The sequence below is a fragment of the Psammomys obesus genome, unplaced genomic scaffold (genome assembly GCF_907164565.1).
Source record: "Psammomys obesus unplaced genomic scaffold, mPsaObe1.curated_primary_1811, whole genome shotgun sequence".
Classification (NCBI taxonomy): Eukaryota; Metazoa; Chordata; class Mammalia; order Rodentia; family Muridae; genus Psammomys; species Psammomys obesus.
In genome coordinates, this window is record NW_026596131.1 from 9,298,569 (window position 1) to 9,324,368 (window position 25,800).

General features: G+C 51.6%; 1 protein-coding gene across 4 annotated transcripts; it reads right to left on the reverse strand.

Annotated features, from left to right (window-relative positions):
- Nucleotides 1–470: 470 nt before the first annotated feature.
- On the reverse strand, nucleotides 471–25,800 carry Cdc42ep4 (CDC42 effector protein 4). 4 transcript variants are annotated; one of them, XM_055592575.1, is made up of 2 exons: nucleotides 25,685–25,800; nucleotides 471–3,361 (listed from the first exon to the last, which is right to left on the reverse strand). In XM_055592575.1, exon 2 carries the CDS (start codon nucleotides 3,255–3,257, stop codon nucleotides 2,187–2,189), a length of 1,071 nt encoding a protein of 356 aa, XP_055448550.1. In that variant the 5' UTR covers nucleotides 3,258–3,361; nucleotides 25,685–25,800; the 3' UTR covers nucleotides 471–2,186. The 4 variants fall into 4 exon arrangements, with proteins under 4 accessions (XP_055448550.1, XP_055448552.1, XP_055448549.1 ...); XM_055592577.1 differs by lacking the exon at nucleotides 25,685–25,800 and adding an exon at nucleotides 24,653–24,824; XM_055592574.1 differs by lacking the exon at nucleotides 25,685–25,800 and adding an exon at nucleotides 24,594–24,824.

Here is a 25,800-nt window from a genome sequence, read left to right on the forward strand (position 1 = left end):
CAGTGGGGACAGCAGAGTCCCAGAGCCTTGCAGGGTCTGCTCAGGCAGAGGCACAAGAAGCTTTGGCCCTTCCCAAGGCCTAAAGGTGAGGTGGCCTCAAGTGGGTTAAGAGAAGCTGCCCTGAGTCTCACGGGGCCAGGAGGCCCTGGTTGACTATAATGAATCGTCTCAACAGTCTACTTGATGACACCTAAAATCACCTGGGAAAGGGGCCTCTGGGTTTGTGTGTTACTTGAGGTAGGAGAACCCATCCACTATGGGTGGGACCACTCCTTTGGCTGGGCTAAAGAGGAGAGAAAGTGAGGGGAGCATGAGCATTCACTGCCCTCTTTTTGACTGTGGATTGGATGTGACCTGGCTGCTTCAAGCTCCTGCTTTTGCCAGAACTGAGACACTAGCTAGTCACAGCCCCTCCTCCTGCACCCCGACCCTGAAATAAGAGCCCAGGAAGAAGAGACGAACACTGAGAGTGCTAGGAGGAAATTTTAATGTTTTCTTACTGCTTTATCAATGTCATGGAAAAAATACAAAGTTTAAGAGTCTAGAAGTGACCAGGTAAATTTAGGAGGGGGTGGGGTGGGGTGCGCTGCTGGCCAGAGGCACAGTTCTGCGGCTCTGTCAATGCCTACCAAGGTAGGAGCACCAGTCAGGAGCCAGTGAGTGTTTCAGGGTCAGGATCTGGGAGGACTCTGGAAGCAGAGCAGTCCATGGCAGGCTACCATCACCTCATCTGGCCAGACTCCAGGTTGTAATTTAGCTTGCTCTCTCCCCAGATTCCCACTGGCTATGCTAGACCACGAGGTGGGTCAGCCTGTTCCCAGCACAGAAAAGTAATGAGCTACCAACCCCCGGGGCTCAGGCCCCTTCTTCTACTCATGTTCTGGGTAGAGTTACAGGAGCTGAGCAAAACAGATTTCAGAAAAACAAACAGCCAGGAGTGGTGAACAATTGTAACCCCAGCTCTGGGGGAAGGGAGGTTTGCTGTGTATGACTTTGAGGCCAGCTTGGGCTACAGAGTGAGACTGTCTCTCAAAAAGCCAAAAACAAACAAACAAAAACCCACTTTCATTTACCTGGAATTCAAATTGAAAATCGTCTCATTGTTTCATGTTTTTTTGCTAAGTCTGGCCCATAGCCGACCCTAGTCCTGGCCTCTACAGTTGGGAAAGGCTGAGAATGGAAGGAGACCCTGCCCACTCCCAACCCCCAGGGTGGGGGTGGGGAGACACAGCCCAGTCAAAACACAGTTCATACTCTGGGGAATAAGGTATTCTTTAAGGATCATTTTTCAGAGCTTTCCTACAGAGTCCTCATTCAGCTGCTAACAGCTATGGAGGTGGGGTTCAGGGACAAACACTGGTGGCAGCTGCCCCCCACAGTTCAACCTGGGCAGGGACTGTGTACCCAGACTCTGACAGTTACTGTGCCACCAAGACAGCCTGCTAACAGGATTCTACTCTCCTGGTAGGGGGTTTTGACATTGCTCTATTCGGGTTTAAACATGACAACAAACGAACACACCCTGGGGCAGCGCTGGCTCCTTTCCTGTTCCTAGTGTCACTGAAGAAGGGCCCCTTTCTTGAGAACCCAAGAAGCTGGGAGCAGGGAGGGGAGGGGAAGGTGTTCCCCATCCTGCCCTGGCCCCTGGGAAAGACTGCATTTAGTGTATTGGTTGAGGCTGTCTCCTGCTCCAGATGAACTCCAAAGAGCACCAGGCTTCCAGTGAGGAGCCAGGGGTGGAGGAGAAGCCCAGACATGTGGTCACCCCTGCCTCCAGCTCCATACACCTCCCTGGTAGGCACCAGACACCAGGCGAAAAAGGGGAGCCAAGTGTCTGTGACCTTGGAGAGACGGCTACACCTGGCTTCCCTGCCATTGCTGCAGGAACTCAAGCTAACATATGGCATCCATCTGAGGCCAGGCTGGAAGCAAGGGGCCAGAGAGAGGAGGATGGATTCCTGTTGGAATACAGTTCTGGTCCAGGCTGCTGCAGTGGGGAAGACAGGTCAGGCTGCCAGTACCCATGCTACCTCCCTGGCACCCCAGTCCCGAGGTCCAGGGTCTACTCAAATATGAGGTTCTTAGCTGCACCTACACATTAAGATCAAAAGGTCAGAGTGAAGGCAGCAGCAGGGAAAAGATGCAGCCCAGAGCTGTGGAAGCTACTTTCAATTTTCTGTCCTGTCTCAAACTCGGATCTCATCTTCTTCCTCCTCATCCATGAAGGAGAATTCCTTGTCTGGCTGCCTTGGGGCAGCAGGCCCAGCCCTGTCTGGGCCTCGGAAAGCTGGGCTGCGCTCCTCCAGGACACCTGAGGTGCAGCTGGACAGGGAACTGCTGTCCCTTGTGGTGTGGCTGCTCATGCTGCGTGCTGAGCTGGGGCTGGGGGCTGCCGCCGCCCACCCGTCATCCTCCAGAGTGTGGTGGGGCAGCATGGAGGTCTGGTCTGAGCTGGCCTTGCTCTCCTGTCTTCCCAGAGAAGGAGCTACCTCCAGCAAGGCGGGAGCCTGGACCATGCTGCTGGGCCCTTCTCTGTCGCGGTAACCGCCACCCTCTTCCTCTTCTGGGTCCCACTCGTCCTTGTCCATGATGCTGAGGACGTCACCCAGCATGGAGGGCCCCAGGTCGATGTGGAAGGACATGATGGACTCAGCATGTTTCAGCCCGTAGCTGGCTTTGGGCACAATGGGTAGATCCGTCAGGTCGCCAAAGGCCTGCTCGTCAAGGAGTGGGTCAGGGGAGTGGGGGCCTGTGGCCCCATTCCGATGGGGACCCACCTCCCCTGAGCCTGTCTCTGGGCCACCATTTCCAGCATCTACCTTCTTCACAGGGCTGGATGACAGGCTCTTGGGTAGCTTGTTGGAGCCCTTCTCAGTGGCTTCCTTCTCATTGAGCTGAGGCAGGGACATGGCATTCTTGACAAACAGCGCTGAGTCCCGCAGGGAGCCCAGCATGTCTCTCTGCTCGCGGTCCCCTCTGGTCACAGACTGTGACCGCTTACTGCCTCGGAATTTCCTGGACAGGAGGCTGCGTTTGGAAGAGGAGGAGGAGGCCTGCTCATCCAGGGACTCACCGTCAGCCTCACCGGCCTTGCTAGTGAGGAAGGAGGTGTCCCCGAAGGCATCCCCAGCCCGGCCCACATGCATGGTGTGGCGGAAGTCACCCAGCGGGGCACTGATCATCTCCGCTGTGAGGTCCACACGGGAGCGGCGCTTCGAGTGCACAGAACTGGACACCAGCTGCTTGAGGATGGGCATCGTGCTGGCTGGAAGGGGAGCTGGAAACTCCCAAGGTGGGAAGCAGGCGTGGGGTTGGATCTCAAGTCCAGCAAGTGTAACCGGTAGACAGGGCAATCAGAGGGCTGCAAGGAGAGGAGAGGCAAAGGGTTAATCAAAAGGTTAATATATGACATCCACCCACCAAAGGACCATCATTTACCTGCTTTCCCATCAAAATTACTGGCAGTGAATTCCTAACTTTGCCATTTCTTTACACCCATTTCTTAACATGGAACAATATTTAATTAAGCTAGAGTTTGGTACCAGAGACATACTTTCTCTGAAACCGAAGAGGGAAATTATCCCCCCAGATCCCACCCCTATCCCTTCCTAAGCAGGACCGCTATTTGAACAAACTGCCTTAAAGGGCAGTTACGGTCAAAAAGGCACTGAAACAAGCAGGTTCCAGACAGCTGGTCTGCAGGCCAGCTCCAAGAACTTCCTGTTGTCTAACCTGAATTCCTGCAGTGTTGGTGGACACCTCAGCCTGAGTCAGAAAGAACAGAATGGCCCGGCCAGGCCCAAATGCTGACCGCCACTTCTACATTTGGGCAGCTGGCTGGTCTGGCTCTCTTTCTGAATCAGAATTGGGGTAGGGATGCAAAACCCCACAGAACCAGCTCCCTGACTTTCCAGCCCTCATGGGGGTGTCACATCCATGAACACTCCTGCCGTGACATCACTGGGAGGCCCTAAGCTCTGTGTAACGGGCTCCATCTCCCTCCTGGCTTATCATTAGGCTGGAGGGAGACAGGACTCTAGAAGACTTTCTCTTGGGATGTGCAGGGTGCCAGGTGACTAGAAACCCAGAACACAGTGCAGGGTGATCTCAGGGCCAAGCTAAAGTTCAGGGTTAAGACCCCAATTGAGGCCCTCGCTCTCCCTAGCAGAGCTGGGCAGGAAGGAGTTGGGTCCCCGGGTATCTGTCTCCTCCTGACAGCTACATAGCTAGGTCTTACCCAGGGCTACCTGTCCCACTGCAGAGCTCAGACACTGAAGTCTGGTAGGCTTGGATTGCTTCCATTGCCACATTCTAAGCCGCCCCGAACCACCTGTCCCTGACAGTCGCTTAGCTGGTCTTCCTGCCTGGCCCCATTTCTCTCATTCTTGGTTTCTTGGCTAAACAAACACCCCCCACACACACACACACATTAAAAAACAAAACAAAAAACCTGACAAGTGACAATTCCTTCCCTGCAAACTTCCCAGGACCATCCCTGCTTCCTTCTTTGATGTCCCTGCCAGCCACCCACCCTTCCCTTGCTCTCTCACCCCACTCTTGGGCTTGAGACAAGGTGTTGTCTTCCAACACCCCACCATCCGGTGCCACCAACATCCTCAGGGGGACAATGCTGCTCTCGGGAAAGCCTCCAGGCCAGCCACTTCTCACATCTCTGGGCAGGCACCTGTTACACCATCCTGTCCCTGCCAGCTGGATGCTAACCTTCCTGCCAGGCGTGGGCTCCAAAGGGTTCTGACAGGTCTCAGTTCTAAATCCTGACCAGCACCAGGTGTTACACAGCTCAACTCCAAACACTCTTTTAAAGTGTGGCCAGCCTCCCTCAATCCCAGTCCCTCAGTCTCTTTCCCCATCTGCCTTCAGGTCAGCCCTGGGCTCCTGGTTTGACCTCTCTATGTCCTCTGACTCTTCCCCTACATTCTATAATTCCATGTCAAACGGCTACCATCCAGTCTGATAACACCCCCACCAGTAAGAGTGAGGCACCCCTCACCACCCCAAGCATGGACACTGCTGGTCTCAGAGCAAACACCCAGGAGAGCACAAGGGGCAGACCCACTACACAGATGGCCTGGACCAGCTTGGAGTCAGGGAGAACCCTGAGCCAAGTTTTGAGGAAAACGCTCTTTAGCCTAAAAAAAAAAAAAAAAAAAAGGTTGGGGAGCTGGCTTGGTGGGTGAAATGCTCGCCACTCAAGTCAGATCCTCAGAGCCCTTGGAAAGCTAGACTTACCTGCATTTTAGCATACCTACAGAGAGGTAGGAAGAGAGACAAAATCCAGAGACGACAGCCTGGCCTACACAGGGTTAACCAGAGACCCTGTCCCAAACAAGGCGGGAAGTTAGGTGGGAATCAGTCCTTTAACCTCCACACACCGACTGTGCTGTGCTGTGTGTCAAGCAATTATTTTAATTGTGTGGCGTTTCCCCTGCATGTATGTATGTATATGTCTTTGTTCTATATGCATGCAGTGTCTGTGGAGGCCAGAAGAGGGCGTTGTATCCCCTGCAACTGGAGTTACAGCTGTGAGCCATGTAGGGACTGGACACCAAACGGGGGACTTCTAGAAGAACAGCCAGTGCTCTTAACCACTAAGCCATCTCTCCAGCTCCCCACCCCTAGTTAGAAAGAAAGAAAAAGAAAAAAGAGGAGGAAAAAAATGGGAGGCATGGTCTCTGCCCTTACAATGTGGTCCTGGCAACCCCTCTGGTTTCCCTGCTGCCAGGTGATCAGCAGGGTAAGACAGGTTCAGAGCTTCTCACCCAGAGTGCTAGATTCACACAGCGCTGGGAGGGACACCCAGGCTCTTCCTTCTTAAGGATGAGAAAGCAGGGTCACTGAGGAGGTGACTCAGCCTCAGCGGGGTTCACACCCCAGTGAGCAATGCCAGCCCAGGGCGGGCACCTGCTGAGGCTGTCTCCTGATTCTGGGTACTCTGTTCACTGTCCAAAACCAATGGAGTGCCCTCCCTACCACTTGCCCAGGAGGTCCAGAGAAGGAAGGGAGGTGTCTGCCATCTAAAAACAATTGCATTATTCTAGCGTGGCCTGAGGCTGCTAGGGGCCAGTCTGTCTAATTAGGGGTGGTGCTGGCTGAGTGGGTAGGACATTCACAACAGCCCTGGTCTCTGCTGTTAGATACCAGCAGCACCCATCTCCCCACCCCCACTTTATGGTATCCCAAATGGTCAGGGTACTCATTCCCTACATTCCGTGGGAGACAAACTGAGAAATGTTGAAATCATATGAAAATAGGAATCAGGCATGCAGGAGCAAGGTAGAGGTCAAAGGGCACCCAAGATCATACAGATGTGTGAAAAGACTTTACTGTAGGTCCAGGAATCCCCCTTACAATCCCGGAAGCTTGACCATACTGTGGCTTCCCATCTGAAGTGCTCATCAGAAAGAAAAGGAAGGGGAACCAGAGGCTCAAAGCCCAGGAGTCTCCAGAGTCGCCCCCAAAGCCACCCAGAGGGACCAAGTATCCAGACCGTAACAGAGGGACGGGAAATCCACCATTCCTTCCGTTAGTGGTCCCCTTCCTTAGCACTACTTTCTCAGTAGAGCTATTAAAAGGGGGATAGGAGGGACACAGTAAAAATCAGTGTGGCACTCCACATTCATACATGCCATCCTAGGCCACACCCAGTACCCCCTCTCTGCCTCCCGAAAAACAATAACAGATCTACTTCCTGTGAGATCTACTCCTGAGAGTGCGTACAGGCTGTACGGCTTGTGAGAAACTATTTTCAATATCTAGTAAGAGAGGCCTTAGGTCTCCTGCCACCCTGGAGTCTGGATAAGATGAGGCCTCATCCTCTAGGATCTCACAGTTCGAGCACCTAAGACACAGAGCATGCAACAGGCTTTAGGGTCAATGAAAACTCAGCCAGTAAGGTGTTTGAAGTTGCTGGCTTCAAGGCGACAAGCAATGGTGAGTCACTCAAGCTTCTAAAGGACAAGGTTTGGGACTGCGGAGATGGTCAGGAAGGGAAGCTGGGCCTGCCAGGGGCTGACATTGGGGGCCTCCAGCGCACTGCTGAAAAGGACAAGGACGGGAGCACAGGGGTGTGGCTTTGGGAGGAGTGTTGCTAAACACCATGACTCAGCTCTGGGGAAGTGGCTAAAACAGGCTGCCTCATGAGGCCAGGCGGACATCCCGCCCTGGAGGCCACATCCCACTTTCCTGGGTGGACAAGGGAAACAGGCCAGCAGCTCGCAACTCCCCCTAACCCTCTAGAACCTTGGAGGGCAGCAGCACGTTCCCCTGTTACTGTCAACAAGCCCCGCCACTCACTTCACACACAGCCCAGACTCTGAGAACACAGGCAGCTCTTGCTGTGTCACCACCCTCCCTGGATGGATGAACTCTGAGCAATACCCTCCCAGACCGGCCAGCAGACTGACAAACGGCAGGATGCGAGGCATCCCACTCTAAATGCCCTGGCAGTGACCTGTCCCTGACATCCCAGCCCTAGGCAGGAGCCAGAGCTACGCTTTCCTGAGACAAGACAGCCAGGCAGGCCTCTCACCCTGCAGCTGACCGGAGGCTCACCCCAGTCAGTACACAAAGTAACACATGCTTCCTCTACCCCTGCCCCTGCCAAGGGCAGCCACGCCTTCTGTCAGTCCTTCCCCAGTTCTCCATCTGAGACTGGCTCTAGGCGATGTAGCCGGATGGAAGAGGGCACTAGGCACATGGTAACTTTATAGCTCACTGGCTATAAGAGGCTTCATTTACCATCCATTCATTCAGTCAGTCACTTACTGTGTTACTGAAGACCCCCCACAATATTTACATATAGCCAGCAAGGGTTCCTTCTGTACCCAAAGATTCAGCCAACCACAGTTTGAAAATCTACATCTGCACCAAACACGCAGATATCTCCCTTATGACTTTTGTAAGCAAACAGCACCGCTGTCTACCAACCGTTCACCTGTTGTGTGTACAAGGAGCCCAGAGCCCACTTGAAGGACACAGAAAGTTATGCACAGGTTACTTGCAAACCACAAATTTTAGACAATGGAGCCGGGCGGTGGTGGTGCACATCTTTAATCCCAGCACTTGGGAGGCACTTTGAGGTCAGCCTGGTCTGCAGAGGGAGTTCCAGGACAGCCAGAGCTATACAGAGAAACTCTGCCTCAAAAAACAACAAAACCCAAAATAACAACAAAAAACCATAAAACAAACAAACAAACAAAAAAGCAAACAATTTTAGACAATGGGCTCTGGGACAAACATCTGGGATTTGGTTATCTGAGGGGGACATCCCGCCCTGGAGGCCACATCCCACTTTCCTGGGTGGACAAGGGAAACAGGCCAGCAGCTCGCAACTCCCCCTAACCCTCTAGAACCTTGGAGGGCAGCAGCACGTTCCCCTGTTACTGTCAACAAGCCCCGCCACTCACTTCACACACAGCCCAGACTCTGAGAACACAGGCAGCTCTTGCTGTGTCAAGAACCAATCACCTAGGAATACCGAGGAATGTCTAGGCCCAGAAAACAAATCAGTGAAAACAGCACATTATCATTTTCAAGGCACACTCTGATGGCGAGTTGGGGGTGGGGGACTGCGGTGTGAAAAGGGTACCGGGTGATGAGAGCAAGTGTGGAAGTGGGGATACTGGATGAGGGCCCTCTGGGGAAGGGGTACTGTGAACCCCTGATCATCCAGGAGGCCATGTCAAACCTGAGTTGGCAGAAACTGTACGGCATGTGCAGGGACCCGGGGCTGGGAATGAGCTTGTGGTATTTGAGGGATAGAACAAAAAAAAAAAAACGACGTGGTCAGAGGACGAGCCAGGTGACTTTTGTAGTTGGTGTGGAATATAAACCAAAGACCTTAGGAAGTTCCTGGTGGTTTACCTGGAAGCCATGGGGGAGGGGAAACAAACTCTGTCAGGACACTTTTTCTGGAGTTTAGGGCATGGAGGAGGCAATGAGTGTGGCTGGGGACACAAGGGGACACACACAATGGGAGTGTCTTAGAGCCAACAGGAGTTGCCGATGTCCCCAATGGCTGATCGAAGGGCAGCCTTCCCGGGGGTTCCAGCACCCTTTCCCAGAACTGAGTCACAGCTCGTCCCACAGGGCCAAGGCTGTACCTGCCCTGAGGCAGAACTTACCTTTGTCCAAAGATGAACTGTCTAAATGTCCTTTACACCAGAAGGCAGGAAAACAAGCCTGTCTCAGGCCACATCCCTCCCAGAGACACTACCGGCTCTGACTTATGTCAGCGGAGAAAGGTTTGGAATTTTCTGGACCACTCACTAGCCTAGTTTAGGAAGAAGAAGTGGGGGGCTGGGAGCAGCTACGGCACTTTTTAACATTCATTGTTATGAGAAAATCTGCAGTTTCTACAAGGAGCTCGGGCGTACTGGTTTAGGATAGATACAATATGGCCTGAACAGCAAGACTCTAAAACAAAAAAGCCAGAGACAGAACCATGAACGAATAATACCATGACCCCTCACTTCCCACCCATGACAAAAACCTGGGGGGGGGGGAGGGGTAAGGAATCAAGTTCTAAGAGACAGCCATATTAAGGGACGGGGCCATGACCACAGGTTGGAGCCATGGTTTAATTCCCTTTCCAGGTCCATCTGCTAAAACAGTGAGGCAATAACAAAAGTGCGAGGTACACCCACCTAGGGCGTCCTTTATGTGTACACATGCTCACACAATTCTTGTTTTCTGTTTTAAGATAGGGTCTCACTCGGACGTTCTGGCTGTTCTTGAAAACTGGCTCTGCAGAGCAGGCTGGCCGCTAACTCAGATCTGCCTGCCTGCCTCTGCCTCCTGCCCACTATGATGAAAGGCGTGTACTACCCTGTGCTTTGCTCTGCACAGGGTTCTTACAGGTCATGTGCAAACTGCCAATCATGCAATCATCAATAGGTTTTAGTCTTTTAAGGAAATAATATCAGGGGGAGAAGAGAGTGTGGTTCTGGGAGGGGAGGAGGGATGGGGCTACAACAAGGATGTAAAATGAATAAAAAGAAGGAAAAAAAAGTTAGGCTTTTTTTTTTTTTTTTTTTTTTTTTTGGAGGGGGAGGAGGGGAAGAACATAAGTAATCCTAGCATTCAGGGAGGCAGCAGCAGGCAGATCTCTGTGAGTTTGAGGCCAGCCTGATCTACAACTAGAGTCCAGGGCAGCCAAGGCTACCCAGTTAGGAACCCTGTCTCAAACAAACAGAAAAAGAAAAGAAAAATCAATAGGTGGCCATCAATAGAGTTCCAGTCTGTAGATTCAGGCAAAAGAAAAGGTTCTGAGGAACTGGCTGGGGCAAGAACTGTGGAAGGTGAGGCATCACTGGGCACTGAGGGTCTGAGTCTGGTCCCTAGTGGACACATGAGGCAGAGATGGGCAAATCCTGGGGGATCCCTATCAGCCAGCCTGAAAAGTGGAGGACTGAAAAGCTGGCTGAGTGGTAAAGGTGTGTGCAGCACATCCTGGCAACCCAAACCCAATCCCCACAAAGTTGTCTTCTGACTGATAAACACTATGACATGTGCTCGCCCTCCTCCACCTAAGCAACCATCATACACAGACACACGTACAGACCAATAGACTAATAATAAATGAAATTACGTTGTTTTTTTAAAGGTGGAGAAACCACGTAGGAGGGCATCTCGCTGTCAACTTCTAGCCTCCACACACATGCCCGGGTGAGCACATTCCCTACCATTACACACACAAATGCTGCACCTGTACAATGGCAACCCCATCTTTATTCGCTAAACAATGACATACATAGCATCCGTTGTCATGTTTGGTAGTGGGAAAGATTCAAGACATAATGTGCAGGCTCCGGGAGACAGGTTCAAATTACACACAGATATTCCTGTCTTATGTAAGGGACTTGACATCTGTGGATTTCGGTATCCTAGGGAAACTTGGAACCAATCCATTGTAGACACCAAAAGGACAGCTGTGAAGGTTCTGGTATGTATGTCCTTCCCACACACCAGCGGACTGTGCCCTGGGGTAGGAGTGGGTGCTGAAATGTAGCTCCCTGGGGTCACAGAGATGATTCAACCCAGTGGCCTGGATGAGGCTGTGTGAAGGAGAGGATATGAGAGATAAGGAGAGGTGACTTGCCAAAGGCCGTTGAGTTTGTGGGGGACCCAGGTGGTACTAGAGCCCAGATATCCTCTGCCAATCTGAAGATTTTCCCAAGTAACAGCTGAAACTGGGTCACTGCCAGGAGCAAGGTCAGACCTTCCTGTCTCTTCCATCATCTTGCCCAATGCAAGAGGCATAAAAGGAGGTTGGGAGAGTGAGGGGTGAGGGTGGGGCTGGGGTAGGGACATAGTTCCACTAGGCAAGGAGAGTCACAGCACCCTGATCCCTAGAACTACTCACATCCTAATGACCTTGGGACAGGGTAGCCAAGGGACACCCCACAACTGTGGGAAAGCTGAGGAGCTGAGGCAGGAGGATGGCCAGTTCAAGACCTGCCTGGGCTACAGAGTCATTCTGCCACCTCCACATCTTGAAACAGCCCGTGGACCTGTCAGAGGAGGAAAAAGTCCCGAATGCATGGATATTCATCATCAAAGTTTTATTCACAACAGCACAAGCTGGGAAAGAACCAGACGCTTTATAGTAAGGGGCGGGCTGAGAAAATGAGGAAGCATGCTGGGTGGGGTGGGGAGGAGTGTTTGTCCAGAGGCCATGCAGCCACATGGAACAGTTCCCCAAACAGCAGACAGTGGCACATGGAAAAAGGGGACACACATCCATCCCCCCACAGCTGTTTCAACTAAACAGGATACACACTCACTGGAAAGGACTGACAGGACAGAGGGAACCTGGGATGTGAGGTTGGGCTCAAGGCTGGGAGGGCTGGCTAAGGCCACACCCAGTGGTGCCACCTTTCATTCCAGCACTTGGGAGGCAGAGGTAGGTGGCTCTGAGTTTGAGGCCAGCCTGGTCTACACAGTGAGATCCTAGCTCAAAAAAAAAAAAAAAAAAAAAGTCCCTGGTGTATGCTGATGGGTGTGCGAATGTGTGTGTGGGTATGTACGCATACATATGGAGCCCATTCTTCAGGCTCTGCCACCCCACCTCCCTCACCCCACACTTGCCTTTAGACTTTAGAAGATCCTAGGCAGGCGAGGCCGACTACTGAGCTTCAGCGATTCCCGTCTCTCTACTGGGATCAGAAGGAAGCACTGCCATGCCAAGATACATATACGTGCATGTATGTTTGTGTATGTGTGTGTGCTACACTAGTAGGGGGACAGCTTAAAAGGGTCAGTTTTCTCCTTCCACCATGCATGACCGAGGGGTACAACAGCCCGTTAGGCTTGGTGGCAGGTGCCCTTCCCTCCCTCCTTTAACATGGCTTCTAGGGACCAATCTCAAGTCCTTGTCCTTCTACTTTACCAACTGAACTATTTCCCCAGCTTCTCCTTCCCGAACGTTCCCTTTAATGTGGTAAAGCTGCTTTTAATAATAATAACAATAAATCCCAAAGCATCAAAGGCTTAAGGAAAAGACTTTAATTTCAAACCAGCTGAAAACCCTCCAGTTGTCAGGGCTCGGCATCTGCAAGAATAAGATCTCAACCAGGCTAGTGCTGCTCTGCGTACCCCCAGGTTCTCTCCCACCGACATCTGTCCTTCCCTCCCTCTCCCAGGTCACCCCCAAGATCCACATCTTATGCTGTCTGGGAGGCAAGAGTGGGCAATCTAAAGATCTGAGTGCTGGAGACGGGGGCTCAGCAGGTTCTAAGCACTGAGGACCTGGGTTCGATTCCCAGCACCCGTATGGCTGTTCACATCTATAATTCCAGTCCCAAGAGATCTGATGCTCTCTTCTGGGCTCCACAGGCATCGAGTGCACTTACACACACGCAAGCAAAACACCTATACACATAAAAATGATATAAATCTGTAACTACAGCTCCATATGCTCTATTCCCGAATAAATAGACTTATTCCCAGATCTGTACCAACTGATCACCTGTTTCCCCAATACCTCCCACTCCCAGAAAGAGAACTCACTCCCCAGCAGCTGCTTCCTGATGCTCAAGCCTTCTTCCAGGCCAAGCAGGTGACTGGAAACAACCACGTGCACCCAACAGAGACTGGCCTCCAGCCAGCATCACTGGAGCTCTGGGCTGGAGGTCAGCCACCCACAGGACAGTGGGATCCTGTCAAAGGCACTCCAGGCAGGTAAAAGCCTGGTTTTGCTCCTCCTACAGCTCCAGCTCAGCCACCCCAATACTGTGAGCCAAGAGAGAAAACAGGAAAGAGCAGGGGTCATTCAAGATGCTCCCTTCAACCGATCACACGAAGAAAAATTATGGCTGTCAACTATTCCCCTTTGCTGGCTACCTTCTGTGTGTCTAGCATGGAGCTAGGAGAATAGACATGTACATTTCTGCACCTCAAAGCAACCATGCAGGAAGGTGTCATCACCACCCCTATTTTACAGGAAGGATTTGAGGTTTGGGCAGGTTAAATTTCCGCACGCCCTCTCATAGCTTCGGGACCGACCAGAGCCCGTCTCTGACTGACCTTGGTGCACATATGCTTGGAGGAGATGATCTATTTACCCTTAACATGATTGGGACCAGAATCCATGTTACCAACTCCCTGACTAGAGTTTTGTCCCTAGGGATGGCTGAACTTGATGCCTCCCAAAGTCCTACTAGAGAAGGCATCGGAAAGGAGCTGACAGAACTCCAAGACAGGTTGTCCCCTGGGTACTTAGGAATGGGGGCAGCACAGAGCCTAGCTTCAAAGCTTTCTCAAGGAAGTGCCCCCCCCCAACCAGTGTTGAGCCTGGACGGGTCCAGATCCCACGGAGGAAGATCAGAATTCTGACCCAAGAGAGCTCAAATTAAGGCATTTTCTCCACTTTTCCCAGAGGCCAGCCAAGCCAGGCCAACACTGTCCAAGACAAGCCAGGGCACATCCTACTTCCAAAAGATAAACATCCCTTCTCTGATGGCTCCTTCCTGGAAGGGAAAGTGACTGAGAACCCAGACATCACTCTGTGCTTTCCGCAGCTGCATCCGACAACCTGTTTTCAGGTGGGGTAGGGTGGGGCGGAAGGACACTGGAGATGGGCAGCAGTAAGTCAGCCAGGGCAGAGACCACAGAGCAAACCCAGCAAGGAAAAGAGCAGTCCTCCATACCAGAGCGTCCTCACTATTTCCATTTTCTGTCATTTTCTATGGGAGGTGTGTGTGTGTGTGTGTGTGTGTGTGTGTGTGTGTGTTTTAATTATCCAGGTGGTGGTAGCACATGCCTTTTTTAATCCTGGCACTCAGGGAGGCAGACACAGGCAGATCTCTGAGTTTAAAGCTAGCCTGGTCTACAAAGTGGGTTCTAGGATAGCCAGGCCTACACAGAAAAACCCTGTCTCAAAAAAAAACAAACAAAAAACATTTACATTTATTCATTTATATGCATGTGTCTGTTTGTACACAGACACTGAAGTTACAGGCAGTTGCAAGCCACCTGATGAGGGTAATCGGAACTGAACTTGATTCCTCCGCAAAAGCAAGTGCTCTTAACAGCCCTGGCTATCTCTTCAGCCTCAGGTTATTAAATATTCCACACCTGATATCCAGTACGGTGGCCACTGGCTTCATATGGCTGCTGAGATACTAAATACTCCAATACCGGAGGCTGGGAAGGTGGCTCAATCAGCAAAGTGCTCGCCATGCAAGCATGAGGTCCCGAGTTTGGATTTGCTAGCACCTAGAGAAATAAAGAGCCTGGCAGAGTGGCACATGCCTGTAATCCCAGGGCCAGGGAGGCAAGAAAGTTCCCGGTGTCAAATGGGTGAGGTCCAGGTTCAGTGAGAGACGCTGTGTCAAAAGGTAAAGTAGAAGGGCTAGAAGGATGGTTAAGAGCACGTAATTGCTCTTTAGAGGACCTGAGTTCAATTTACAGCAACCGCAGCAGCAGGTCACCCCTTCCTGTAACTCCAGCTCCAGGGGAGCCAGTGTCTCTCAACTCCATGGGACCCTGCACTACGCACATGCACGTATTCATTCACACACACTTAAAACAAATATAACAAAACCTTGATTTTAAAGCTCACATACTTTTCTACAATGGATGTCTCCTGATGGAAAGGCCAAAAAAAAAAAAAAAAAAATCTGCTAGTTGTTCAACCCATGTAACTTGATGTCTCGACAGTCCATTCTGGTCCTGGAGTACTAGAGACATACTGGTCTTTAGTCTCTGTTGGAATCCTGAAGAATGATGTTCTAGTACCAGCAAAGGAATGCCTTAGCCACAGGACAGACAATTCGCCAGCACATGTGAGGATGTGCAGACAAAAAGTAAAAGCTTCCTTCTTCCATGTCTTTTTATTTGGACTGCCACCAGAAGGTGTATTCCAAATTGGGATGTGACGTTCCACCTCAAATAACGCAAATCTCAGGTGGGTCTTCCCATTCCAAATGATCCAATTATTAAAAAAAAAGTCTTGCTAGGTCACAGAGGAGGACATGGCAGCCAGTCCTGAAGATACCTGATAAGCTAGGGTCAGATGGAAGGGGAGGAGACCTCCCTACTAGTGGACTTGGAAAGGGGCAGGGAGGAGATGAGGAAGGGAGGGAGGGAATGAGGGAGGAGGCAGTACAGATATTTCCCCCTCGTTACACAGGCAGTCCTTTGCACTACAGATGGGGAATAAAGCCAGCCATTGTTCCTTCTGAGACTGAACGCGCTCATGTGCTAGTCAATTCCACGCCACTTCAAATGCAATCCTAACACCCTAAGTTTCCGCCCAGCCAGTCTTTCACAAATGTTTTATTCTTTGGTTGAGAGTCTATAACTTCTATTTTTCCCTAAAACTGCCAGCTTGTAATTATTTCTGTAAGACTGGTGAGGAAAAAAAAAAATCACTTCTGTTTCTTACTGTCATTCCAGTTTTAGGATGTTCTCCCATGTTCCATCCAGTCCCAGCAACACAGGGTGACAGTGTCCAACATTAGGTACCCGCCTGCTTTCCCTGTGTCTGTGTGTCTGTTTCACTCTCCACTCCCTTTTCTTAAAGGCAGTTTCTCTATGTAGCTGTGGCTGTCCTGGAATTGGATTAAAGACATGTGCCAGCTTCTCTGTTCTCTCTGAGACAGGGTCTTGCTATGTATCCCTGACTGGCCTGGAACTTGCTATTCAGATGCAGCTGGCCTCAATTTTTCAGCTATCCTCCTGCCTCTGCCTCCAACGGAAGGTATACAAACCAGGCTTTCACTGAACTGAAACTTTAAAATATAAACATAGCCTCTCCTTCCAAACTTGTAGCCTGCATTTCTTTGATTACTAAATATGAGAGTTTTTAAAAATGTATTACTGCCACTGGGCACGGTGACGCATGCCTGTAATCCCAGCACTCGGGAAGCAGAGGCAAGTGGATCTCTGAGTTTGAGGCCAGCCTGGTCTACAAAGTGAGTCCAGGACAGCCAAGGCTGTCCAGGACAGAGAACCTCGGTCTTGAAAAACAAACAAACAAGAAGAGTATTACTGCCACCCATGCCCGCTCTTGGAAACCACCCACTGAGGCTTTTTGCCCATTCCTCTATTGGCAAGAGGGGCTTCCTGTTTTCCAATGGACTTGCCTGATATCTTCAAATCCTAGTCATATTCTGCAAATATTTTGGCAAACTTAGCATATGCCTGTTTACATTATGGTGATTCACGTTTTGCCAAGTGCCTCATTTGTATGTGATCCAAGCTGCTTTGTGTCTTCTGGCTTTCATCTCACCAATCAAAGGCTTCTACTCCCCAAATTTGGCGCAGGGTGCAGGGAGGGGGAGCTAAAAGTATGGGAAAACGCGGTGCCAACTGCTCACAGGAAAACAAAACAAAACCCCCAAACAAACTGCAGATGTCTGTGACCTCGACCACTGAGTCACTGAAAGGGAGTGCAAAGACCAGTAGCCATCAAGCACCTGGAGCCACTGACCTATGATCCCAGCTACTCAGTCTGAGGCAGGACCTCCAGTTCAAGGATAGCCTCATTTGTGTAGTAAATTCAAGGTAAACTGAGGCAATGCAGTCAACAGCCTCATTCAACACGGAGTTGGGGTTACAGCCCCGTGGTAGAACACTCACCTAGCATGTGCAAGGCCGTAGGTTTTGATCCCCGGTAACAAATATACAAATAATAAACAGTATTACATAAAATATAAACATAGCATGATAACATAAACAACAGTAAAATAAAAACAGAAGCAAGAAGTTAGCTAGGTTCTGGGGTTCGAACCAGCAGTCTTAGCACCAGGGAGGTTTATGCAGGAGGGTTGAGGCAGGACAACCACACAGTGAGTTCTAGGCCAGCCTGAGCTACAGAGCAGGATATTATCTGTTGTTTTCTGTTTAGTCTGTTGTTTTTGTTTATTAATCCCAGTGTGGTGGTGGATCACAGCTTGGCTCTGCGTGGTGAGTTCCAGGCCAGCCAGGGCCAAAAAGTTACTTTATTTTGAGACACTCCCCTAAAAAAAACCCAACAAAAAACAAAACAAAACAAACAAACAAACAAAACAGAAAGCCCAAATAAGCAAAAAAACTAAAACCAGCAGAAAAAGGGCTGGAGAGATGGCTCAGCAGTTAAGAGCACCGGCTGCTCTTGCAGAGAACCGGGTTCAGTTCCCAGCACCCACACCACAGCTCACAGCCGTCTGAAATCCCCGTTCCAGGAGGCTCTGATGCCTTCTTTGGGCTACCTCGGGCACTGCGCACATGACACCCGGTGCACACAGCCTGTATGTGTAGGCAAAACACTCACAGACATGAAAGCAACAAAACTAGGAGAAAACAATAGCAACAAAGAGCAGTAATTTTCCTGAACTCTTAGAAAACCAGTTTTGTTGTAAAATGGGTGGAAAGTAACCAAAGATGCCTCCCGGATCCTGTGCCGCTACAGCCGCCATCCACAGGATCTTTTCTCTTCCTTGTTCTCCTTTCTGCAGATCCGGAGTCTCGCCACGCAGAACAGGTTTTGAGTACCCAACAATAAGAGCCTGACTTCAACTATTTCTCCCCCTAAAATCATCTTGGCTCCTCTGATCTATTTACCCTTCCATCTGTGGCTCAGAATAAGGAAGGGCTGGGCCTTGTACACTGGTCACCCCAGCACTTGGAAGGCTGGAGTCCAGCCAGCTTGGGCTACAAAACAAGAGTCTACCTCAAAAGCGAGAGGGGAGGAGAGAGAAAAATCTTGTCCCCACGGCAACAATTGCAACTACCACACAGGACACTACAGCAGACATAAAGCATGATGGTTTGTGCGCCCTCGCTGACATTCTAAACCTAGTTTCCCAATATGGCAGCCACCAGCCAGGAGGGGCCACCAAGTACTTCCGTTGTGTCTAGTGTGACTCAGGAAACATTATTTAAATATCTAATTCAAATTATTTTAAATTTTAAATTAGATGCTTGGTTTCTTTACAGGAAAACTTCAGAGTGATGGGAAAACCTGAGTGTGTCAATCTGTGTGACTAAGTTTTATGAAATCAGAACACTGATCAAATACTTATAAACTCTGGCATCCAGACTGCAGTACGCTGTTAGTATGAAAGACACAAGGGATTCTGAAGCTTTTGTATCTCAAAGAACAACATAAAATACACCCTAGGTAATTTTTGTAAATGTATTTACATGCTTATTTGAGATGAGGCCTTTCTCTATACGAATAGTTGGTCTGGAGCACACTATGTAGACCAGGCTGGCCTTGAACTCACCACAATCAGCCTGCCTTTGCATCCTAAGTTCTGGATTAAATGTGTGTTTGTGTGTATCTAGAGTTACAGGTATTTGTAAGGTTCCTGATGTGGGCACTAGCAATGAACCTGAGGCCATCTGAAAAAGCTACAAGCATTCTTCACTGCTGAGCCATTTCCCCAGTCCCTCCACTGAAAACTTTTAACAGCAATATTTTAGGTGTACCAGGTTAATTTAAAAATCACGTTAAAGAAATTTTTTAAAACGTGGCTACTAAAAACAGTTGAAATTATGAGCTGGGGGGTGGTGGTGCACGCCTTTAACCCCAGCAGAGGCAGGCAATCTCTGTGAGTTCAAGGCCAGCCTGGTCTACAGAGAGACCTCCAGGACAGCCAGAGCTACACAGAGAAATCTTGTTTGGAGGGGGAAAAAGGCCAATAGAAAAGTTAAAGTTATGTGTACGACTGGCCTTATCATCCTTTACTGGGGAAGTGGGAGTGGTACCCAGAAGTGGGCACAAGAGCCGGGGATTCACACATGCTAAATTTGTGTTCTATTGCTGAGCGGCCTGCAGCTCCCAGCATTGTGCTCCTCTTAGCAGCCCTGCTCTACAGCTGCTGCCATTAACTGTCACCTTCTCCAGTGGATTCACAGACATTCTGCATCACAGAGATATTTCTGTCTCCACCAATGCTGGGGTACTGGCATTATGGGTGTGTGCCACCCCACCCCGCTCAAATTTTTATTCCTTAACTTGTATAAGAATATACAACTCTGGGGGCTAGAGAGATAGGGAGCTGGAGAGATGGCGCAGAGGTTAAGAGCTTCTCAGAGGTTGGCTTCTCTTCCAAAAGTTCAAAGTTCAATTCCCAGCAACCACATGGTGGCTCAGAGTCATCTAAAACGAGATCTGGTGCCCTCTTCTTGCCTACAGGCACAAATGCAGGCAGACTACTGTATAAATACATCTTTAAAAAAAAAAAAAAAAAAAACAATTCCAATACCCAAGCCAGGCTGAGAAGTGGGGAAACAAAGCCTGGCTGGATGATCAGCCCAGACGCAGAAAAGAGGGACTGCAGCTTTTGGAGTCAGGAGTGGGCTGGAATGATGCTCTCAAAATTGGTCCTGAATCAGCTGACATCTGGATATGAGATGCTCCCTAACATCAGGGAGAGCCAGACCCTGCACCAGGCAGTCCTCTCCCCAGGCCACAGGTCACAAGAATTATGAGGTAGAGGAGACACTCCAGCCTGGATGCCGTGTTCTCATTAAATTGCTTAAGGTCCTCGTGCTGAGCATCTGGGGGTTTTTATCTTGGGTCCTCTCGCCAACAACATCAAATATCACGGCACAGCATCACAGTTCCCTCCCAGCCTGGAGATGAGAAAGCTGAGAGAAGACTCTAGAGAAGCCTGACCTGGAACTCTCGGTAAACCATATCCACTCTGGTGTAGTGGTGGGGGACTCGTACCCATGCTTGGGATCCAAGCCTTGAAGAAGCAACGAGGGCTATAGGTGCCAGAGAACACCCATAGGAAGCCCACAGCCTCACGGACAACTTTCTTCTTAAACATTTCCCCAAGCCCAACAAGATGGCTCAAAACACTAAAGGCCACCTGTCACCAAGCTTGGTGGCCTGAGTTCAGGCTCCAGAATCCACACGGCAGAAGCAGAGAACAAAGTGAGTGCACAAAGGCATCTTCTGGCCTCCACACTTTGTCATGCCCACCCATTTCACGCTGTGTGTGTGTGTAAAATAATTATTTTAAAATATCTCAGGAGCTACAGAGATGGCTCAGCAGTTAAAAGTATTTGTAGCTCTTGCAGAGGACCAGAATTTGGTTTTATGCGCACGTGTGCACATGCACAACCCACATACACACCCCCCCCCCCACAGATACCCACACGCGCACACACATACACATACATACACACAGAGAGAGGCCTACAACTGTCTTGAACTCCGGTTCCAAGGGAGATCATGTAGCCCCCATGGCAGGCAGTTCACACACACGGAGAACAGTCATACATTCAGGTTAACACTCATACACATACATAAAAATAAATAAAGTTTAAAATCTCCCCAGTCTGGATACCCCATTTTCTACCATTCCAGAGGAAGCTGATTAATCCTAGGAAGCAGACAGGGCGATGCTTCTTTCTGAGGACTCCTGTGAGCTGAGAATTACCTCAATCTCAGACCAGGATCCATCTCTATCCTCATTCCAGAACCCTCTGCCTCGAAGCAGGGGAAGGAAACTAGCAGGGGGCCGTGAAGGAAAAGGCTTCCCTCACCCACAGCCTGGGAATAAGAACTGCCCACAAGGGAAGGGAAAGGAGCCAGGGTCTTGGAGAGACCGGAAATGACAATTGACCAAGGAGCCAAGACGAAGAACTAGTGACCTAAGAAATCCGGCAGCTTCACTTGTTTACAGGGCCCTTCCTGGAAACGTGGGCTTCCAGGAGTCTGCTGCCCAGCACAAGCCCCCACCATCGAGGGGAGAGTGTGACTGATGGGAAGCTGATCTACCCGGAGTGGGACAAGCTACCTGGGTCTGGAAGTGGCCCTGCTGGTAGTCAGCAGGGCTCGTGCTCCGGGTCTCCTCTCAGAAGGAAGAAGGAAGCAGCTGCTCTTGAAACCAGATCCACCTGCCAGGCCTGGCGTAGTTTCACTTTGCTTCTCCACTTCTCCTAAGAAGCTGAGTGGAAAATACAAGGGCACTCTGGGGTCTCTGGAGAAACCCCCCAAAGCAGGACTACAGATCATCCATCCTGCCTCTGCTGGAACACGGGACAAAGGGGATCAAAGAGCCAGAGTGCCCACATCCTAATCCGGCTCACCACACTGAGTTTGCTACTTGTGCCTCAGCTTCCCCACGGCTTTCAAAGCCACCTTCATTAAGGTGAAGGTGGAACAATCTAAACACCTTAAGTACTCAACACAACACTTCGAGAGGCGCTCTCTCAGCCAGTAAGTACCCCACATCTACGGAGGTATGGGGAACATGCCCAGCACGCTCAGTGACAATGTGAGTTCAATCAGGATCCACCGTCAGCCCTGGGCTTACCTGGGCACACCTAGCCCAATAAGCTCCAGGGTGCCACATCAATGCACAGAACCTCAAAAGAGACCCCGGTAGAGAGCAGCCTGCTCCTTGGCACCTCCCAGATTCTCCTAGGAGACCTCCACACAGGGCACTACTGGCCTCTCTGTTCCTTCCACGCCCCCCCCCCCCCCACACACACCATTTGATCACACCTCAGTCTCCACAGACAGAAAGGGAAGAGAGCAGAGGGTCCCGAGTCTGATGCTTCAGGGCCTGGGCAACATTCTGAAGGAGAGAATTATGACAGAATGGTGGTAGGGGTTGGGGGGCAGTGCTTGCAGAGCCAAGAGGAAGTGGTGGGATGGGAAAAGCTGACATCAGACCTGGCTTCCTTGTCACACCTAGGAAGATCTAAAACTGGGGTCTCCAGACTCAGTTCAGCTACTGAATGGAGACAGGCGAAAGGAGAAGCTACAGATGGCACGGAGCTGAGACAGCTTCAGCTGGCATTTTCTGCCACCGTGACAATCAAGGCAGAGGGTGACGACCCAAGCAGGTGTCACGAAGACATATAGGAGTCTCTTGCCCTGGCCCTGGGATTAAGGGCAGGGGTGTTATCAACATGACACCCCCAAACTGGTTTCACCTCAGACCAGAAAGGGGGACCCTGCCTCAGCTTGAAAAGGGGGAGTAGAGAGCATCAGTCTCAGGTAAGGTAGGCTCTATGTGCCAGCACTGTCCCCTGGCACTGAGCCAGAGCAGCAAGCGAGCAGTGCTTGGGGCCGCAGGGAAAAGCTCTAGTGCTCCTCAGCTGGAAGGAAGCCCGAGGCTCCAGGAGGCCCACTTGAGGCTGGGGTTTCACCAGTATCAGGAGTGGCAATGTGGGAAGCTAATGGCTGAACTTTCTCCACCAGGCAAGTTAGGCAGGGCTCCTTTAGCCACACTATCCCGTCCCTCCCTCAATGACTGTCCCAGGCCAAGCCCAGAGAGGTGCTTGAGAAGTATTAGCTGGAGTCAGCAGTCAGTCCTTAGCAGGCCCTTCTGCTAAACTACCACTGCTAGTGAGCCCTGGCTCGGGGCCTTGGGCCCTTGAGCCCTTTTCCCAAGGCTGAGGAAAAGCCTCTAGACCTTAGTTAGGTCCGAAGATCTAAGCATAGCTCAGGTCATCGCTCAACTGCCAGGGTGAGATTGCTCAACCCCTCTCCATCCCCAGCCTTATCGCTGGCATCAACCCAGCTCCTCCCTCCCTCAACAGGGGCAAGCGCCTAAGTGTCTGTGGGGGCTGAGGCCAGTGGGATGTCCCAACCAGAACAGCTGGAGTGGCCACTCCTTAGCTATCCAGGATGCTGGATGCAGAGACCCCTCCTCTGCTGATTCCATCCAAACCTCCAGGGAAGAGGGAGGCAGGGATAAAGGGAAAGGAGGGAGTGAAGGAGAGACCACCTTCAAACACCTTGCCTGCTACAGCTGGGCATAGCCCGTCCCAGCCAGAGAAATGACAGGCAACCCAGGCCCTTCAGGAAAAGCTCTGCAAGGAGGGCCTAGGATTCCTTTACAGGTCAACATCAGAACAGCCCTGGGACCACTGCTTTATGGAAGAAACCCTCCCTTTGCTTGTGACTTCCTGCCCAGAAGCCTGGACTGTTGGTTCCAAAAGGCGGTTGGGCGCACACATAGGATCCATACAAGAACAGAGAGCCAGAGAGCCAGCATGTGTGAGAAACAAGCTGAAAGGGGAAAAGAGGTCTTAAAAAGGAGAGACAGAAACCCCAGAAAATGGAAGAAATGCTCAAAGGAACAGTGTGAGCATACAGAGCATGAGCAGTTGTACCCCAAATGAGCAAGGGCTCCTGTGAACCCTAAGAAGTTACCAGAGGGCCCGGGACATCCCCAAATCACCACTACTTGGGAGAAGGCTCACTTTAGCAACCAGCTCCCAAAGTCCCTCTGAAGATGGATCACCAGGACCCCAGAGAAGCTCCCCTCCTTATCTACCAAGGTTCCCCACAGTCGGAAATAGCTGAGGGGCAAAGTCCCTGTTCAGAGGAGATAAACCACATTAATCAGTAGTCACATACAGGCAGCTGACGAGAGCTGCTGGCACATGGCACCTCCACTCTCAACCCGGTCCCAGCTACCCAACACAGAGGGCAACTACCAGAACTCTAGCTGATGCTCCATTACTGCCAACTGCCCTTGGGCTGCCCTGAGGCCTGGCTCTGCTCCACATCCCCCAAAGTTCTGGGGGAGACCTGTGGCTGAGCTCCCCATGTGGGCCCTGCTCTTTGTTCTTTAAAATCCACTCCATCCCACTGGTGGCCCCCTCCTCCAGCCTGGCCTGAGAAAGGGGCGGGAGGAGCTGCTGCAGGCGTCATTGGAAACCCAGACGGGGCAAAGTTGCACGTCAGAGGCCCCCTGCCAGGGGCCTCTCTCATTGTTTACGCTCCCCAGATCTCTGGTCCAGATGGCTGCTGGGGGTAAGGATGAAAAGTAGCTAACCACTCCTGCCAGCGTGGGTTTCAAAGTAAAGACACCCACTAGGACTCATTCAATTGCTGAACTACCTGGGCAAAGAATGGGAGCTGTGGGCCCAGGGAGGGACGTGGGAGCCGGTCAGATTGCAAAAGGTAAGAGTGTTGTAGGGGGTAGACGTTCCCAGCCAAGAAGAAAAGAGAAAGAATTGTATTACTCCTCTTCATTCTCCCTGGGAGGAAAAGAAAACTTCCCGAGGCCCAGGCCGCAGTATTTCATTGGGCAAACACAAGGAACCTGGTTTGAGTTAACAGAGAGGGAGCGCCCCTCCCCCTCCCAGGCACACACTCACGCAAGTCCTACCTTCTTCTCCCAGGAAGCTCAACCGCCACTCACCCCTCCACACTGACGGGAACACTGACCCACAGCAGCCAGGAGATCCCCAAAAGGCAGAGGCAGTTCCAGCTGGCGACAGCACAGACACAGGAGGGCAGATTTGTTCCTCCGGGTGGGGGCGCTCCAGCAATGGGGAGGAGCTAGAGACCAGGATCGCAGTTTCAACGTCCCAAAGCCAGCGGTTAAATCATTAACCAGCTGCTACCTACTCGCCCCTGAACAAGCCTCGAGCACGGTGTTCACAGCGCACCGGGCACGCACGCAGGGCCCCAGCGTAGTAAAGCCTGGTCCCAGGTTTCAAACGGGCCCCAGCTCGGCCCAGCCCCAACCCCACCGCCACGAGCCTGCGCCTCTTGCGGCCTTGGCCTCCTAGTCTTCCCAGGGAGGCGGGCGGGACGGGGGGGGGGGGGGGGAGGGAGGGGGAGGGAAGGGTTCCTGCGGGCAGGAAGGGGAGGGGGTATTTGTTCCTTAGGCCATTGCCTTCCAAACGGCTCCTAACCTCCTTTCTCCCGGGCCGGGCGACACCGGGTGGCGCCTACTGCAGCGTGTGTACGAGCGGGAGAGCGCGCGCACACCCCTCGGCCTGTACAGAAGAACTCTGTTGTTATTCATGGAGAAGGTCCGCGTTGCACACGCCCCCCTCGGGGCGCCTGCCGCGGTTGTTGTGTGCCTGCCCACCGCAACACACACACCCCATTCCTGCGCGAGGGGGTGGACTTTTAAAACCTGCCCATTCACTCCACCCCGAGTGGCTCCCGTAGCCAGATCGGGGAGTCCTGTCGACGCTGAGCCCTGTTGTCACCCCCTCCTCCGCGAAAGATTTTGTGGGACACGGTGTGTGGCTCTGGGTCCCGGAAACCCAAGACGCCCCTGGCCCCAGTCATGCCTACCCACTCTGGTCGCAGAGGGTGGGGGGGGGGTAGCCGGTTTGAGCCCTGCTCCCGAGTCCTTGTCCTCCCTTTTCTTGGGTCCTTCTATCCTCTCCACGTCACCGGGGGTCTCGAGCCTACCCAGGCCTCACGCGGCTGCACGGCCACAAACGAATGCCCATCGCCTACCTCGGTCCTCAGTTCCCCGAGCGCGGGCCCGGTGCGGCTGTGCGCTCCCCTCTGTGAGCTTGGCGCCTTGGCAGGACTGGCGACCCATGGCAGCGCCGGCGTTTGTTTCCTCTGGC

What these genes read in the sequence shown, in the direction of transcription:
- Cdc42ep4 (XM_055592575.1), bottom strand. Translation starts at nt 3,257, where the DNA reads ATGCCCATCCTCAAGCAGCTGGTGTCCAGTTCTGTGCACTCGAAGCGC.